The sequence below is a fragment of the Xenopus laevis genome, chromosome 2S, assembly GCF_017654675.1.
Source record: "Xenopus laevis strain J_2021 chromosome 2S, Xenopus_laevis_v10.1, whole genome shotgun sequence".
In the NCBI taxonomy this organism is placed as follows: Eukaryota; Metazoa; Chordata; class Amphibia; order Anura; family Pipidae; genus Xenopus; species Xenopus laevis.
In genome coordinates, this window is record NC_054374.1 from 48,993,749 (window position 1) to 49,012,716 (window position 18,968).

The 18,968-nt window shown below is 36.8% G+C and overlaps 1 protein-coding gene across 4 annotated transcripts in view; it reads right to left on the minus strand.

Annotated features, from left to right (window-relative positions):
- Positions 1-3,591: 3,591 nt before the first annotated feature.
- Positions 3,592-18,968, minus strand: part of usp9x.S (ubiquitin specific peptidase 9 X-linked S homeolog) — a 132,180-nt gene continuing 116,803 nt past the window's right edge. For 3 of the 4 annotated variants that reach the window (XM_018249221.2, XM_018249219.2, XM_018249220.2), the window contains exons 39-45: positions 17,678-17,863; positions 15,974-16,194; positions 10,896-10,984; positions 10,361-10,517; positions 10,030-10,242; positions 8,144-8,239; positions 3,592-5,256 (exon numbers count right to left, since the gene is read on the minus strand). In XM_018249221.2, coding sequence (XP_018104710.1) covers positions 5,122-5,256; positions 8,144-8,239; positions 10,030-10,242; positions 10,361-10,517; positions 10,896-10,984; positions 15,974-16,194; positions 17,678-17,863 — 1,097 coding nt within the window. In that variant the 3' untranslated portion in view covers positions 3,592-5,121. The remainder of the gene's footprint in view (positions 5,257-8,143; positions 8,240-10,029; positions 10,243-10,360; positions 10,518-10,895; positions 10,985-15,973; positions 16,195-17,677; positions 17,864-18,968) is intronic. The other variant, XM_041583748.1, reaches the window with a different exon arrangement.

The window sequence follows — 18,968 nt, forward strand, 5'->3', positions numbered from 1 at the left end:
GACTGTCATGCTTGGCCTAGAGACGCGTACCTCAGTTATAGAAGTGTACGGTCAACTCAAGAGAGGTCAGTTACGTCTCACCATAGCCTACCATCCCCAAGTTGTGGTAGTGGCTAACATTAGAATAAGTGCCCCCATAATATGACCTGAGGTGTGCAATGTAGTTGAATTATATGGACTACTCCTGGGTAATAGGCAAGTAAAAATTAATTGTCCTCTACTTAAAAATTAATTGTCCTCTACTTACAATCAAGACAGAAGGGGAAAAAATGGGGCCTCGAGGTGGAGCTTTAGCATATACAGTGAAGGAGGAGAGAATTATTTTTCTGTCTTGCCTCTGGAGGTGAAGGTTTAAAGGAACAGTCGCATCAAAAAAAAAAATTTACAAAATTTTTTTACAAAAATTAGTTAGTATACAAAGAAAAAAACAACACCAAGACGAATGAAACTTTAAAATAGCAAAGCCTTTATTAAGAAATAACTTACCAAACTCTATTTACAGTCCTCTTCAAAAAAGCCAACAGGGCGACCACCCATTCTGCAGTGTTTGATTTCTCCTCCCAGGCTACTGACAGCATGTGCAGGAGGCTGTGGGGGCTGCCACTGGACATGCTGCTCCTGTCTGGACTCTCTATCTGGGCACAGCGCTGAGTGTAGGCGACAGCCTGTGGAGGAGAAGATATCCTGAATCGGAACCCCTCTTTGCTTTCACTTACAGCCGCACTAACAGCCGTCCCCTCAGTCCCCGGAACAAATGCAGGTTCCTCTTTACCTGCGAGAACACCAAAGTGAGGACCAGGCTTCTTGGCAGCTGCCTGGGACAGATCGTAGCCTTGAATTACCAGCAATCCCTGCACTTGCAGGTCCATTCCAGGCGGCGCTAGGAACACGGAAACCACACAGGCAAGTCTGCAGCTTCTAGCCCTCTCACCGCTGCTATGGCCTGTCACATGCACATACCTCCTACAGGAGTTTCCCAGAGCCGACTTTCCTTGCACAGCCCACACCGGGCACCACCCCTTGGCTACTATACTCCACAAGCCCCTTACCCTCATCCGGCTCACTTTACAAGGCATGGGCACGGGGGCGGGTTTGCTGGAAGGGAGCTGCACGAGCTTGCTGAAATGTTGATATGATGGCCAATACTTTTTTTTTTATAATTCGGCGATCGCTGGACGGGATTGCTGGAAGGGACCTGCAAGTGCAGCAGTTGCTAGCTGGAGGGGGATTCCTGGTAATTCAAGGTTACGATCTGTCCAAGGCAGCTGCCGAGAAGCCTGGTCCTCACTTAGGTGTTCTCGCAGGTAGAGAGGAATCAGGTGACTTCTTGCATTTGTTCTGGCTCTGTAGTTTCCGAGGACTGAGGGGTTGGCTGTTAGTGCGGCTGTAAGGGAAAGCAAAGAGGGGTTCGGATTCAGGATATCTACTCTTCCGCAGACTATGTCTCCTACATTCAGCGCTGTGCCCAGATAGAAAGTCCAGACAGCAGCAGCATGTCCAGTGGCAGCCCCCACAGCCTCCTTCACATGCTGTCAGTAGCCAGGGAGGAGAAATCAAACACGGCATAATGGATGGTCGCCTTTTTTGAAGAGGACCGGAACTAGAGTTTCGGTTAGTTATTTCTTAATAAAGGCTTTGCTATTTTAAAGGTTAATTTGTCTTGGTGTTTATTTTTCATTGTAAACAAACAAAATTTTTTTTGATGTTACTGTTCCTTTAACACAGTGTCTGTTCTGACAGGAGGGTCGCTGTAGGGAAATATCTAATAAACTGTGCCACTGAAGATTGCGTATTATAATAATGTACCCCCCTGTTGAGGATATTAAAAGTTATATGTGCTTTTATACAGTCATATACTCCTTTATGACATTTTTTACAACAGGGAGTATATTATTTTACAGTGTGTCAAATCTGAATTCTGGGTTTTGGCTTGATAATATGGGAAACTGTCAGAATTGTAGATTGTTTTTCTTTGCATTTGCAATTGAAATGTAACTAATGTCTTTCAGTTCAAAGAGACTGTGCTAAAATAAATTATGCTACTGCTTACAAAACTAAGAGCAGGAAAGAAAAACTTGTATGGTAGAAAAGTCAAGTGTACAATGGGATACTGGAAGTGTAAGGGTTAATTTTAGATGAAGGTTAAGATAAAGGTTACCATCATCTACTGCCGTTTTTCTTGTGGAATACTATCAGCTAAATATCTGCTCCAAGCTGGCTTAGACATTTTTGTTTATGTACCCATGCTACAGAATTTTGATTTAGATCATAGGCCAAAACATGCAAGAAGAAAATGTAGCAGTAGGGAAATATAGCCATTATTTTTGTTTAGTTCTATTAAATGGGTTGTTCGCATTCCAAACACTTATTTCAGTTCAGTTGTTTTCAGATTGCACTTCCATCTTTTATTTTTTACAATTTTTCCAAAATCTAAGTTTAAAGTTTAATGGTTGTGTCTCTGGTGTTTCAGTGACAGCTCAGTGATCCAGGAGCATTCTAAACTGTTAGAGTTTACATTTAGTTGATACATTTCTGAACAGTATCTATGGAATATTAGCAACTACTGTATCAATTCTATCAGATGCCTTTAAAGGAACAGTTCAGTGTAAAAATAAAAACTGGGTAAAAACAGATAGGCTGTGCAAAATATAAAATGATTCTAATATAGTTAGTTCAGCAAATTTTAACCTATAAAGGCTGGAGTGACTGGATATCTAACATAACACAACTTCCTGCTTTTCAGCTCTTTAACTCTGAGTTAGTCTGCGACCTTAAGGGGGGCCACATGGAACATAACTGTTCAGTGAGTTTGCATTTGATCCTCAGCATTCAGCTCAGATTCAAACACAACAGTTCCCCTCAAGTCGCTGATTAGTTACTACCTAGCAACCAATCATTGGAAACCAAGAGAGCTGCAAAGCAGGGAGTAGTGTTCTGGCTATTATGTTAGACAACCAGTCACTCCAGCCATTATACATTACATTTTTGGCTAATTATATTTAAAACATGTTTTATTTTGCACAGTCTCTCTATTACCCAGTGTTTATTTTTACAATGAACAATTCCTTTAATTAAACTCAGGGATTCTGCTCAGCAGGGTTGAAGATAACAAATGTATCAACTAAATGTATAGATTTAGAACCGTTAAAGAGTCAGTGACCCCAGAGCTGCTTTAGAAATATGAAATGTTACACTTCAATATTAGAAAAGATGTCACAAATAGAAAGTAATTGTAAAAAAATCTTTATTTCTGGTGAGCAATCTGAAACCAACTGAACTGAAAGTGTTTGAAGATGAGCAGCCCCTTTAATATACCCTTCATATGTTAGAATGGGAAAACATATAATTTATATATTTTTGTTTAACATAAAAATGTACACATCAAAAAAAAATAGAAGTCCCTCTTAGTAGTGCCACCCCACCTTGCTTAATTACTGTTAAGAATAAACACTACTTTATTTACACTAATGTACATGCAGGCATAAGGAACACTAATCATGGCGTTGGCCTGAGCCGAGTACTTATTAGTATATATATATCATAGCATTCTAGATGCACCTGAATAGAAACAATAACCACAAAAGCACAGTATTTTCTTCTTAAATCAAATTCTATTTGTGAATTCAGCAAAATAATTTCTATAAAATAAAACAGCAAAATATTTAAATATTATAGGGTGGGCTGTTTTGCAGGGGTATTTGGTTTTTAGACAGGTTTCAAAAAAAAAAACAAAAAACCCACACATTCAAGTTACCAATTCTCTTTTAAATACAGTATTTACTGATGCTGAAATTTGTAAAACTTTTTTTTTAATCCTGGAATCACGATGCCTCAAAACTGCAGTGGACTAACCAGTAGTTTCTATTATATGCAGACCCTTCCTTATGTTAAATATTTCTTACAGAATGGAGCAAGGGCTACAAGACAACTCTAATTTTGAGTAGAATTGTTTTATGGATCTGATTTTACCCAGGCAGTGGCATTCACAAGTAAAATATGTCCTAGGCCTCCATTTCAAGAAGAATGAAAAAGTACTGGACATGTTTTGTAATAGTCTTTACAAAAACAAAACAAGCGCATTAAATACCTTCTGTACTATGCACAAGGGATCCTGGCATAGCTTATGTTTGCATATTTGTTTTGCTATATCATTTTTCACCTCCTATTAAATTTGTGAAACCAATGTGTATCCAGCCCTCAAGTGATTCTTTAAAATATTAGGAATGGGCAACTGTGCAACTCAAAGTTTTTCACTCTCCCATTTCAAAGCCAAGGTATAACAAAAGGAAAAAGCCAAAGGGGGGAAAAAAACCCAAACAAATCACAACAACAGGGGTGGGGAACAAACTAAACAGTGCAACTGTTGGTCAAACAACATGGCATATCATCCTCACCAACCCTCCCTAATCCCCTATGTCTGGCTACACTAACTTGGTGTGAAGCCATGCTATATGTTACAGCATAACAAGAATTTCAAGATGTAAAACCTAATGTCAGTTATGAAGAAGGCAATGAAAGGAAGTCTAGAAACAATGTGTAACATCACCACTTGCCCACGTCAACCAAAAAAAAAAAAAATCAGCCTTTGAGTAGCTCTAAATGAAAACTACTCCGTGGTAAAGATAAACTATTTCTGTGGTTGAAGTGGAAAGTGTCTGTTTCTCTTTTTCAATCCAGCTGCCACTTGGCAGAAAAACTTGCGATGAGCTGAAACAAGTTTTCTGACTTTTCTTGATTTTGCTATTTTCTTCTTTTTGAAAATCTGTGAATATCGTCAAGTCCCAAAATAATAGTAATAAAAAAAAAAAATTAAAAGGGGGAATTTGCTTAGGAATTAACAGTCAAACATTAATATACTATGTACACCTTTGCCATTTACACATTAGCATCAGGCTGTTTATTACAAAACACTATACACTTTCCACTGCAGGCGGGTTATATATCAACAGCAAGTTTCTGCAGATAAGACAGTGAATAGACTCTCCACTCCAAGTTAATTAGGAATAGTTTTTTTTTCCTTTTTCTAGTTTTAATATTAGCCAGACACAAAAGAAAGGTTGGACTGTAAGGCCTGGGTGCACAGTCTTGGTAGAGTAAAGTAAAATGATTATGTATAATATTCTAATCTTTTGTTTGAATCAGGGGAACTTCTTCACTGCCTTCAAGGTCTTCTTGTGCTCGTTGGCCAGTCCTCTGAGGATTGTTCATATGATGTGCTGCTGGGCCTGTATATGGTTGTCCATGCAACTGGTTATTCTGAAAAAAAATGAAAACAAGATACTGAGATACAATCAATGACACAGATTGCATTTTGCTGTTAATTTGTGGTTTATCTTCATAAAAAAGGAATTTGAAATTAAGAGAGAAAGAGAGTGAGAGAATATATATATATATATATATATATATATATATATATATATATATATATATATATATATATATATATATATATATATATATATATATATAAAACTTGCTGAACATTCCCTATGGGGTGGTTTGGATGTTTTGATATTTTTGTTTCTCAACTTTTTTCTTTGATCACGTATGTGGTTTGTGTAGATTGTGTAGACAAACATTTGAGAACAGAGTAAGCACACTGATTAAGAATGATTTAACATGGTTTTTACTTATATTCAAAACCGCACTGAAGACCAAACAAGTCGGCTGTTTGGAGAATTACATTATAACTTTACATTATACAATTAAAGACTGGCACTGCAATAGGTGTGATCTGCTTAGGATCTTAATACATTGCTGATTGTTGGTTTTAGTGGTGCTGTTCACAATGGATTAAAAATAAAGTGAGGGGAAGGATCATGAACAAAAATAGTACAATACTTCATTCTGTCTGCCACAGGGTTCTGTACTGGATCTGGTTTTTATTTAGTGGCGAGCTCCAGCCCAAAACACTATTGGATTATGTTTTATTCTAAGCAACTTTCTAATATACATTATAATCACACATTTGCAATAACTCAAATTATTTGTAAATGTAATTACTATTGAGCTGTATATGGCTGTTTACATTCTCTACACTTTTCTGACTCCTAAAATAAGGAAGCAGAAGCTACCTAACAGATGTGGGTGGAGAAGTCAGAACAAGCAGTACAAAAATAAATAGAAACAAGGCTTTCAAATCCTTTCAATTTCATTTACAAGTAATTTAAAAACATTGAACTTGTTAAATTATTATATATCAAAAAAGCTTAGAATTTTCCCTTTACCAAACACAGCTAAGGCCCCTGAAGGTGGTTTCATTGTTAAAGGAATTTTTCAGTATAAAAATAAAAACTGGGTACATAGATAGGATGTGTAAAATAAAAAATGTTTCTAATATAGTTAGTTAAGCAAAAATGTAAGGTATAAAGGCTGGAGTGACTGGATGTCTAACAGAACACTACTTCCTCTTTTGCAGCTCTCTTGGTTTCCACCGACAGGTTACCAGGCAGTAACCAATCAGAGACTTGTGGGGGGGGGCACATGGGTCATACCGGTTTGCTTTTGAATCGGACCTGAATGCTGCTCAATTGCAAACTCACTGAACATTTATGTCCCATGTGGTCCCCCTTTAAGCCGCTGACTAACTCAGAGTTAGAGAGTTGAAAAGCAGGACGTTGTGTTCTGTTATGTTACACATCCAGTCACCCGAGCCTTTATACATTACATTACTATATTACAAACATTTTTTATTTTGCACAGCCTATTTATCCTGTTTTTAATTTTTACATGGAACGGTTCCTTTAAGTGCAAAAAGCTTGTCTACTGATCTAAATTGAATCAAGTCAAATGTTTTTATCCTGTTTTATTTTTAATCTGATTTGAAATGCATTGTTTTTCCTTATTTCTTTAGAACATTAACCTTGTAGGACTGAACATAGGGGTACCTTGTGCCTTTAATGGCGAGATATACCCACCTTCATATACTCATTTAACTGGGATGAAACACAATAGATGGATAAACACTATCTGATCTTCGTGATGTATGTTTTTTTGTTACTCACACATACATGATTTCTTAGATTGAAAGAATGCAATGTTACTATGGGGAAATACTACCTACAAGCAGCAATACTCTAAATAGATTCACAGAGTGAACTCAGCCCCTTCCTCAACTAGTTCATTTGAGAAATAATAGGAAAAAAGCAAGAAAACTTTATATTTTACTTTTGGAAGTTCAGACAGTGTTTACACACCTTTTCTACATAAGCTGAACTGAATGATCTCATGACAAAAAGAAAAAAGGGCACAGCGGGAGCCATAGATACTGCAATCCTTTTTTTAACAGTGATAATTATGCATTATATCACACTAGGCATGATAAAACACCAAATGGGAGGCAAAATTATTGCTAGAATCAGGTATCATTCTTCAATTGCATCTAGGGTAAATAGGTATTGTTTTACAGTACTCCATGAGTTCCTGGATATGTATCAGCAGCAAACTGTTAAGTTTGGATTTGCGGTTTATTACACGTTTATAGGCTAATCGGTGCTGAAACTCTGATGTTTTTAATGCTGATGTTAAAGTTAAACTGAATAAGTAAACAACATTGATGTAAGGTAATGCATGCAAAGCAAACAGTTGAAAAAGACATGCATAAAGCTACACTTCAAAACCAAAAAGCTAAACATTTACCATGCATTTTAAAGCCCTTAGATATTCCTGTCGTGTATACTGTATGGGGAATAATGTTAGATGTCACATCTGCCATTAAAACATTGAACCCTCCCTCAGGTGCTGGCTGAAAACAGTGTAAACATGGTAGCGCTAAGTAGCAGCAAACCCCTCATAGTGTGCTGCAATACCATGTTCATAATCTGATTTAGTAATAGAAAGAAAACAGGCTTAACTGTTTATAAATATTACCAAAAGTTGTCACATGAATGAGTTGTTGGCCTTTTTTAAAGCAACTACCCATATTTAATACTGAAATGAACACCACAATTTTAACATATATGCTAATCTCTAATATAGCTCACCTGTTTACATAGATCCAATGAATGTGCTAATAAAGGCACATAGATTAAGTAATTTATTAATACTCCCAAGTTATATTCTACATTCTATTTATATAAGATTTGAATGTTACATAACATTTGTCTCATCACCCTTGAATATGAATACAAAGTACATTTTATACCTGCTGATACTGGGAGCCAGGAGAATGGGGATATAATGGGGCATCTTCCGGGGGAGAGGATTCATGTTCCTCGGGGGCATCTTGTTCATCTGCCTCCTATAAAGTTTGCAAGAGTTGAATTTGGTCATAAGCACTTAACAATTCAGAATAATTATAATAATTCCTCTGCCCGAACAAATCCGGCCATGTCTCAGGAAATGAGTCACAACATTGTTTTTCAAAACTGGTCTTTACAACTTAAAAAATATCTTTGTTTACCAAAAAGTGCATCAGGCCAAATGATAACTGGCCCCCCTATTATGTCTATTCTAGTCTGAGACTCTTTTTTTGAATTTGTTCTTTGTAGTCAACTGTAGCTATTGCAATTAGCAGTAGTAATAAAATACTTATAAAACATTTGCTTTATATATGTAATTATAGCTTTTTTTAATAAGACAAAAGCAAAAATCCATAAATATCATTAGTAGAAAATTAGTAGCATTAGTAGGGCCATACAGAAGGCACAGCAACAGCACTACAAATAACAGTATGAAGAATAGTAATCACTTATATGTATATAATACACTAAAGACATGAACACCCTAAGTCAAAGGCAACTGAACATTTAGGGGCAGATTTATCAAAGTGTGAGATTAGACATCAACACTGAAAAACACTTTCTATTCATTACTATGGAATTTTTAAAAGCATATTTATCAAGTGGTGAACTCTATTGATAAATACGATTCTAAAAATCCCATAGGAATGAACAGAAAGGGAACTTTTCTGTGGTGAGTTCTAATCTCACACTTTGATAAATCTGCCCCCCCCTTAGAATTTTTCTTGAAAACGTTTCACCACTCATCCAAGTGACTTTTTCAGTTCAACTGAAGCTGTAGGGAATTCCCCGGCAATTAAACAGACATTGCGTATATGAATAAAAGTTTGGACACTTGCGTATATAAATAAAAGTTTGGGTAGCTTGTTTTTTTTAACGAAATCATAAGTGCCTTTGTCATATCAGGTGTAGAATAAACATTTTGAATGAGACACTAATATATTCTCTTGAGAACCAAAGCATTTTATGTTATTCATGGGTACAAGGGAATGCTGGTGTTTGTCATTTCTTAAAACGTATAAGATACACATACATATTTTTGTCACTATACATTGCGCCATGTGTAAATATTCAGATCTTAGACCTGTCTGCTTAACTTACTGAACAACAAATTCTACACTGAAATTTTTCACACTTACACAACAGATGCAGGTTATGACCAGCCCCTATGTTGAGGTACAGCAGTTAAATTTTGGGCTAAGGCATACATAAACAACCACTTCCTAACATGCTTTCACCCAAAGGTTTTCTGGCATATATGTGGATACAATCATTGTCACCTAAACATTGCCGTCTACTACTTTGATGTATACCGATTTATCATGTCTCTCAATAAACAAGCATGTTTTGCTGTAAATATAAACCCTTTATTTAAAAAAGGATAAATTGTCCTTGTATTTATACTTAAATGCATAAAAAAAACATTTTTAATGCAGCATTCTTAAAGACTATATTTTAGCAGTTTTTCATCTTATGAGGTATGTACCAGATTTACACTTCACTCAAGGTTGACACTTCAACTCCTCAGTGTTTGTTTATTAGACTGTGCCAATGTACTACAGTATTGTGACTGGCAAGAAAGGTGAAAATCACCCCTGGACAATGTGCAAAGCTGGTTATATACAGAAAACGTCAAGGTATGATTTGTCATTTAGGTAAATTAGAAAATTGATCAAGTTTCTATATACTTTTGTAAGGCACTTTATAGTATATATAATAAATATGTCCATGTGCAACAACAGTAAAATGCAGCCTAGGGGATCTCTATTCAACTGATAAAATCCTTTACCTCTTCTGGGCAGAGCTCACAAGCTTTTGCAAGAGTCATTCTGGCACTGTGTGATCTCTCTAAAAAGTAGCCATTTGAGGTTTCATTGCTTTGAACAGGCGGAGACCAATTGTTGTAAGTGTACTGAGGATTGCCTGTATATGGCCTTCGTTCCAATTCATCCCCTAACCACTCTACTGCCCAGGTCCATTTCCTTTTCAAATCACCATTACTCTGTGAATAAAAAATAAACATATATAAAAAAGCCAAAGAGAAAAACTCAAAATTATGCCATATAGCTACATAAACATTTTAGGTTGCTTCATTATTAAATAATCCTAAAAAAGGTTACCTGCAGTATTTGGTAAGCAACAGAACAGTTGCTAAAGAGTGCTACCATACACTTTATACATTGATAAGCTCTTTTCTGATAGTGGTTCTTGGAGCGCTGGATGGTATCAAACAGGCCATCTCTGTCATCCGGTATTCCTTTAAGTGCGTTGTGAATCCTAAAGTGATAGAAAGAACATATGTATTATAAAGTAGTAGTAGTACATGTAATATAAAGTAGTAGTATAAATGGCAAGAATATTAACTATATTAAAAAAACTGACATATCAATTTGCGCTATAAATATATAAAATGCTAAACTGGTGTAGGAGTATTGATGGCTTTTCTATAGCATGTTGTAAGCAATTAAATCCATATTTCCTCTTGGGTGCTGTATAGAAACAAGGTTATACAAGAGGATTTTGTCTTAGAAGGCCTTGATTTTTTTATATTTTATAAAGATGTTGGTTTGTATGGCTAGAAGTATCTAGTATCTTCCATGCCCAACTGTACACTTGTATCATGTGAACAGCAGCATAAAATGGTTCAGTACTAACCTATGGGTTTGCCAAGAGTCCTCAATCAATAAAATCTGTAGCAAGAGATCCAAGTAGGGCCTAAGTTCATATGTGTATGAATATGCCACCTGTAGATAGAAATCAATAATGTACTGAGTTAATACACCTTCAAATGCATTTTAAGCAATGCATCTTTTGTAAGCCTGAGTGAACACAAACCAGAATATAAAATATAGGACATTCCAGACAAATCATGGCCTTAGATTGTATTCCCATTAAAAAAATTTCAAAATTCACCTCAAATGCTTGATGCTTTTTTATTCAGTACAAGACAAAATTAAATCTGGTTCAGTTTATCTATAATGAAGTTTTTACAAGTGACCAACATTTATCCCTTATGCTTTACACACAAAAGACAATATATTAAAGGTGACTGCCACCCAACAAATACAAATCTTTTTTTTGCATAATGAAGCAATCCAATTAAATGCAACTTTCAATACAGGTTTGATTTTAACTTTATTTAGACATGCAATAGTTTCTAAAAGCCATTTTGGGCATATCTTGTAATTGCTCTTTTCCAGCCAAAACTGCAATTTACACTCCTTGCATGCTCTGTAATTAGACCTAGTAGTGATGTGTGGGTCAGTCTGAAACCCACAAGTTGGGTGGATTTGGGACAGAAAAACGAGCATCCACTTTGTATTCGGATTGGGTATAAGTATCGTCCACTGCAGCGCAAAGAACCATTTATTTGTGAACTGCAGCTAGAATCACGTTCCTTTACTTAATGATTGGTGGGATAGTATTCCCCTAAGAACGACACCTCTAACGTCAATTAAGCGGGTGGTTCAGCTTAAAATAATTGAACATCCATGCATAATAGAAAAGTTGCTTTTTTATGCAAAAAACTAATTATTTTGGGTGGACATCCATTTTGAACCACCAAAATATAATCCATACACGATTAAAAAAAATGCAAAAAATAAAATAAATAAACCAATACTGGGTTGCACAACAAAATCATGATCGACAAAAACCAAAGAGAAAAAAAAAAAAATTACATGTGCCCAAAATTAACCAATACATGATGTATATTCTATTAAAGCCATCAAACGATCACTCAGTGGCTCCAAGTATAATATGGAGCAGAAATAAGAACAAAGTGTACATTCTCGAAGTCTGCTTGATATATGCGGTCATACTGATTTTTCTTGTTTATGTGAAAATCAAATGTTTTAAACTAGAAAGAACAAAGTGCCCAACTGATGGACATCAGTAAATAATAAATGTAAATACAGGCAGTGCCCGGGTACGTACGAGATAGGGCCTGTAGGTTTGTTCTTAATGTGGACCTGTCACCCAGACAGAAAAAGCTGTATAATAAAAGTCCTTTTCAAATTAAACATAAAATCCAATTTCTATTTTTTATTAAAGCAATGTTGGGAAGACTGCAAACAACTCCAAATTACTCCATTGGAGTATAGTGTATAATAAATTTCAAAAATGTAATTTTAAAAAAAACCCTCAAATCAAATTTCAACAATTCCCTAGTCAAATGACAGTTTTGGCCATAAAAAAAAAAAACTCGAAAATTCAAATTTTCACTTCGACCATTGATAAATCTGCTCATTGTTCACTGAACAACTTATTCACGGGTTAGATAAAATTCATATAGAAGTGAAAGGAGGATCCAGGCACAATGGTGCCATGAAACTCACTGGAGCATATACATTTTCAAGAAAAATGTACTGCATTATAAATACACATACAGGGATTCCTCGAGTTACATACAGCCTTACATACAACTCACACTTACAAACGAGGGATATTACGCATTTAGCTTTAATAAAACACCTGCCCCCAGTGGCGGATTAATACTACATGTGGCCCCTAGGCTACATTTTCCACAGGGCCCCCTGACAGTCCTTCAAGTTCCAACCCCTCCAAATGAAACCAAGCATCCATACACACACCCCTCCCTACTTTCACATAAATTATATATACCCATACCTATACCCACTATAGAGTTTAGTACCACAATTGCCTTTGATATTATGTATGTCCAAAAAATCACCCAAGCCATTTTTAAAGGCATTAACTGAATCAGCCATCACAACATCACCTGGCAGTGCATTCCACAACCTCACTGTAAAGAACCACCTACATTGCTTCAAATGAAATTTCTTTTCTTCTAGTCTGAAGGGTTGGCACGGTGATTCTCTTTATGGGTAAAAAGGTCCCCTGCCATTTGTCTATAATGTCATCTAATGTAAAGTGTAATCATGTCCCCTCACAAGCGTCTTTTTTCCCAGAGAAAACAACCCCAACCTCGACAGTCTCCCCACATAATTTAAGTCTTCCCTCCCTCTAACCAGTTTAGTTGCACTCTCTCCAGCCCATTTATATCCCTCTTAAGGACTGGAGTCCAAAACTGCCCCCCATAGATGAGGCCTCACGAGGGACCTATAAAGAGGCATAATTATGTTTTCATCCCTTGAGTTAATGTCCTTTTTTTATGCAAGACAGAACTTTATTTGCTTTAGTAGCCACAGAATGACACTGCCCAGAATTAGACAACTTGTTATCTACAAAAACCCCAAGATCCTTCTCATTTAGGGAAACTCCCAACACACTGCCATTTAGTGTATAACTTGCATTTGTATTATTTTGGCCAAAGTGCATAACTTGCATTTATCAATTAATAAACAAGTTGAAAAGCAAGGGACCTAGTACAGAGCCCCGAGGTTCTCCACTAACAACACTGGTCCAATTAGAAAATGTTCCATTTATCACCTCTTTGTAGTCTATCTTTTAGCCAGTTCTCTATCCAGGTACAAATACTATGTTCCAGGCCAACATTTCTGATGGCAGCTATTTTAGCCTTACTGCAAACCAAAATTGCTCAACCAAAACCTAGCAAAAGAGCACAAAATATGTAAACCTGAATAGAATATGCAGTCAGCTGCAAGTCCCACAAACCTCCAGTTAAGAACAAACAGATGCATGAGCTTCCTTTTAACTCCTTAGATAATGCAGCCCTTCACAAGGCCCTGCTAAAGCCAGAATAATATATTGTAAGAAAGAATCTACACCATAAAGCAGGGCAGGACTGCTGTTTACAATGGGTATCAGATAGGATCTGTGCAGCCACTGGGACAGAATGCTCTGTTATACAGATAGATAGCTACAATGTCAGCCAAAAATCTGTGCAGGACAGATGCTTCCAGTGGGAATTAGAGGATCTGTCCATTAATTGTTAACGATTTCTTCACTTTACTTTTTTATATTTTTATTCTCCTATCTCTCTTTCTCAATATCTATCAATTATAACTCCTTGAGTGCTCTAAATGTTACGGCATTTAATGTGCTGTGTCTGCAAGTAGAAAAAATAGTACAGCTCAAAACTTTGCACTGTGCAGTGATGCGAAAGGCATCTGTCCGTCACTGCACACATGGGAGGGATCCCATTCAGTCTGTAAAGTCAATTTTTTACCAGTGCCATTTATAATATGTATGTTGTATACAGAATCACATCACTAAATCACTCATTATGATATGATAAATCCTTCATGGCAATTCAGTCAGAGTATCTACCTTTTCCTCCTATGCCCCAAATTTTGCATTTCGAGTTGTCCTTCCCTTTTTTATTTTTTGTACTCATAATAATTTTTTCGCCATTACACTTCCTTTTCTTTCAGTTTCTCTGCCAAGCTACCCTTCTACCGATATACTTTAGCTGTCACATACACAAATAAAAGATAACAGGAGAACACACATCACACACTTGCCTGGTTTTCGGAGGGCGGGGTTCTCTAAAGCTCTAAGGAGACACATTGGTCGAGCTGGCCCTGGGGGCTGGGCTGATAGGGAGAAACTAATTGTGCGGGGAGAGCTCAGACAGTGTATTATAAATGCCTTGCGTATTTCCACCCTTCCAACTTGTTCCTTTTATCCAGATCCCAGCAACTTCAGGTCAGAAACAATAGCTATTCCATTAAAACAGAACACAGTGTTTGTAGCATTATTTCTTTCCAGGCCCCCTTTACTCCCGCCCCCCCCCCCCTGCGGCTGCAGGGTCTTCTTCCCCTGAGTTACGCCACTGCCTACTGGACCCCAGCAGCACAGTTAAAACACATTTAACAAAATAAAAACAAATTGAAAAAGCCCCATGGGGCCCCTCAGCACTATGGGCCCCTAGGCTATAGCCTATGCATTAATCTGCCCCTGCCTGCCCCAATCCCCTCTGGCATGTGTTATCTACTGCGGAGCACAGAAAGGTAAAAATAAATACTATGTTAAGAAAGATTTCTGTCCAAGTTGCGTTTAATAAGTAAATGTATATGTTTCAACTAACATACAAATTCAACTTACCGTAAAGGGATCCTGTCATCGGAAAACATGTTTTTTTCAAAATGCATCAGAAAATAGTGCTACTCCAGCAGAATTCTGCACTGAAATCCATTTCTCAAAAGAGCAAACAGATTTTTTTATATTCAGTTTTGAAATCTGACATGGGGCTAGACATTTTGTCAATTTCCAAGCTGCCCCTGGCCATGAGACTTGTGCCTGCACTTTAGGAGAGAAATGCTTTCTGGCAGGCTGCTTTTTTTCCTTCTCAATGTAACTGAATGTGTCTCAGTGGGACATGGGTTTTTACTATTGAGTGTTGTTCTTAGATCTACCAGGCAGCTGTTATCTTGTGTTAGGGAGCTGCTATCTCGTTACCTTCCCATTGTTCTTTTATTTGGCTGTTGGGGGAAAAAGAGAGGGGGTGATATCACTCCAACTTGCAGTACAGCAGTAAAGAGTGATTGAAGTTTATCAGAGCACAAGTCACATGACTTGGTGGCAGCTGGGAAATTGACAATATGTCTAGCCCCATGCCAGATTTCAAAACTGAATATAAATAAAACCTGTTTGCTCTTTTGAGAAATGGATTTCAGTGCCTAATTGTGCTGGAGCAGCACTATTAACTGATTTATTTTGGAAAAGTTTTTTTTTTCCCATGACAGTATCCCTTTAAGAACAAACCTATAGACCCTATCTCTTACGTAACCAGGGACTGCCTATATAGGCACACAGCTGAACAATACACAAAGACCAAAATCTGTTACCTGCCAAAGCAGTTCACTCAGAACAGTAGATGAAAACTGTGGGTTTTCCCAGCAACAAAATCGAAGGAGCTTGATGGTTTCTTCTGAATTGCTGCAGTCCTCAATAATTTTCTTCACGTAACTGGTTTTTACAAACAGTAGCTCTGCCACATTCTGCTGGAGTGGCATAATAGGCTGAGATAAATTAGGATCTCCATAGGGGTTGGAAAGTGGTGGGTTACCTGGAATGAGGTGAAAGAACTAACATTTAAATAATGACATATGGTGTGTTTATGATATACATTTAAATAAATTAGTTTTATCTCCTCTAATTTCCTATATACCATTACTTCATAGCTATTTTATCTGTATTCAATTGTATTTATACATTGTTTAGTGTTTTGTTTTTAACTTTTTTGTATAATAATGCCAATTAATGTAGTTTTTAACACAGTAATTGCTGGTGTTTTCCAGCCAGGATGCAGATTTAAGGCATGATTACTGCTATTTTGGTACTTTGAGAAAGGCCTAGGGCTGGGCCAAAACGTCAGGTTGAAGTTCTAAACTATAAATTACTTTTATATTATACAAGTCCTGAGTGCGGATCCTTTCAGCTATACATGGATGATTCTGCACCCAGGCTTATTTAACTACTTTATTGAGAGTGCCGGTAGCCAAGAGATTTATAGTGACTTGAGGGGGGCCACGTGGGTCATAAATGTTTGCAATTGATGTTGCAATTGATGTTTAGCATGCAGGTCAGATTCAAAAGCAAACAATTATGTCCCATGTGGGCCCCCCTTCAAGTCGCTGACAGAGTTAGAGAGCTTAAAAGCAGGAAGTTGTGTTCTGTTATGTTAGACATCCATTCACTCCAGCCTTTCTAGATTACATTTTTGGCTAACTGATTATATAAGAAACATTTTTTTATTTAGCACAGCCTATTTACCCAATTTTTATTTTTACACTGAACTGTAAGACTTCAATGTAAGTACTGCATGGCAGAATGATAGTATTATATAGGGCCTGTATACAGTTTTAAATAAATTTAGTTCTTTTTTTAAAGTACTGATAAGAGTCAATTTCACATTTTGGTGTATTTTAATTAGTGATATATTTATCAGTATGCACATAAAGAATTAGTTGATGAAATCAGTTATGCTCCATTTGGTAAAAACAAACAACTGTTCAGCAATGTATTTATTGTACTACAAATAGCAAGAATCCCAGCCATAGAAGATGAAAAATTGGACATTTTGGAGTTGAAGCACAGACAAATAGGATTACTTTCCAAAGGAAACAAAAATTGTGCAACTGTTTCAGAATTTAAGAAAATCAGTTTTATCCCAAAACTATTCAACTACTTATCACACACTTGCTTTCAAGTATTCCACTTGTATCAAAAACATTTATATGCTAGGGTTACTTCAAATGGACAACTTTTTATCAACTCTATATAAGTTTAAGGAGAATCTAAGCACATAAGTGAAAATACTAATTTACTTGAAAACAGTAACAGTAGGGAAAGCAAAAAAAAATAAAAAAAAGCCATTTTTCCAGGTTTTTTTTTAGTTACTCCCAACCCAATTTTAAAAAGTCCTTTACAGTGTTACATTGGAAACATATGCCCTTAAAATGTAAACCTTAAAAGAAATGATCACTGAATAAGCCAATTCACATTCATTTCTGAACTGGATGAAAGAAAAATAAAAAGAGAAATATTACCATTAATAGAAGACTGCAAACGCGATGATACATCGCAACACCGGATTAGTTGTGACACTACAGTGTACAATTTGCCCAATTCAGCATACTGGTATTTAATTGGAGGACCGGGGCCTTCATCCATTGCTACTAACATGAAAGTTGCAGGCACATTGAGTTTTAAGAGCTGGGTCTTTTCTTGCATGCCTGAAAAGAAAATGCATTTAATTATAAGAAAGGATAATGTTCCTAAAAGCTAAAACTGTAACCAAATAAAATGGATGCATTACTACTTGGCCTGGTGACTCCTACTTGTTTGCCATCTGCCCCAGCCAGACACTTGCTTGTAAAATTACTTAGTCTCTTGTTAGTAACTTGCTTGCTTCCTCTCGCTCTGCTAATTGCGCCCCTCCCCACTTGCACCCTAGGTGGCTACCTCTGCTGGCTATGCCTAGATCCTACCCTGTTTATGACAACTAGTGCACAATTTGGCAATGCAGGTACCAACTGTCCACTCTAGTAAATCACAGGATGGCCTACACGTTTCACTTAAATTGTGTAAATGGTGGCACTTCTGGTCAGCATCAGCTGCATGTGTATGTGAACAAATGAACTAATACAAATTGTAAAAACGTATACACTGCAATTTTACTTGCTTGATTCTTATCTGCTCATTTCTCACAGTCCATTTTAACATTCACAACCATCTACCTCTGGCCCACCCCCAGTTACCAGGCGTTTATTTAGAAAAATCAAGCAGTCCCACAAAATGACAACTTTTTATAGCTTAATAAATGCTGTATTTAGAACTGAATATTAATATGTTTAAGATACTGTATTTCAGCAACTGTAAATTATATTGCTGTATCACATATATTTGTTTAAATGTTTTTTTTTAGAAATCCTGTGCTTTTTTCCTTTTTCAGCTTTGAATGGCTGCACCCATGGCTACACAGCAGCTTGTTTATATAAACTAGGGATGCACCGAATCCAGGATTCGGTTCGGGATTCGGCCTTTTTCAGCAGGATTCGGATTCGGCCGAATCCTTCTGCCCGGCCGAACTGAATCCTAATCTGCATATGCAAATTAGGGGCGGGGAGGGAAATCGCGTGACTTTTTGTCACAAAACAAGGAAGTAAAAAATATTTTCCCCTTTCAACCACTAATTTGCATATGCAAATTAGGGTTCGGATTCGGTTCAGTATTCGGCCGAATCTTTCACGAAGGATTCGGCCGAATCCAAAATAGTGGATTCGGTGCATCCCTAATATAAACTGAAACAGCGTTTCTCAAGCAAACACACCAGTTTTA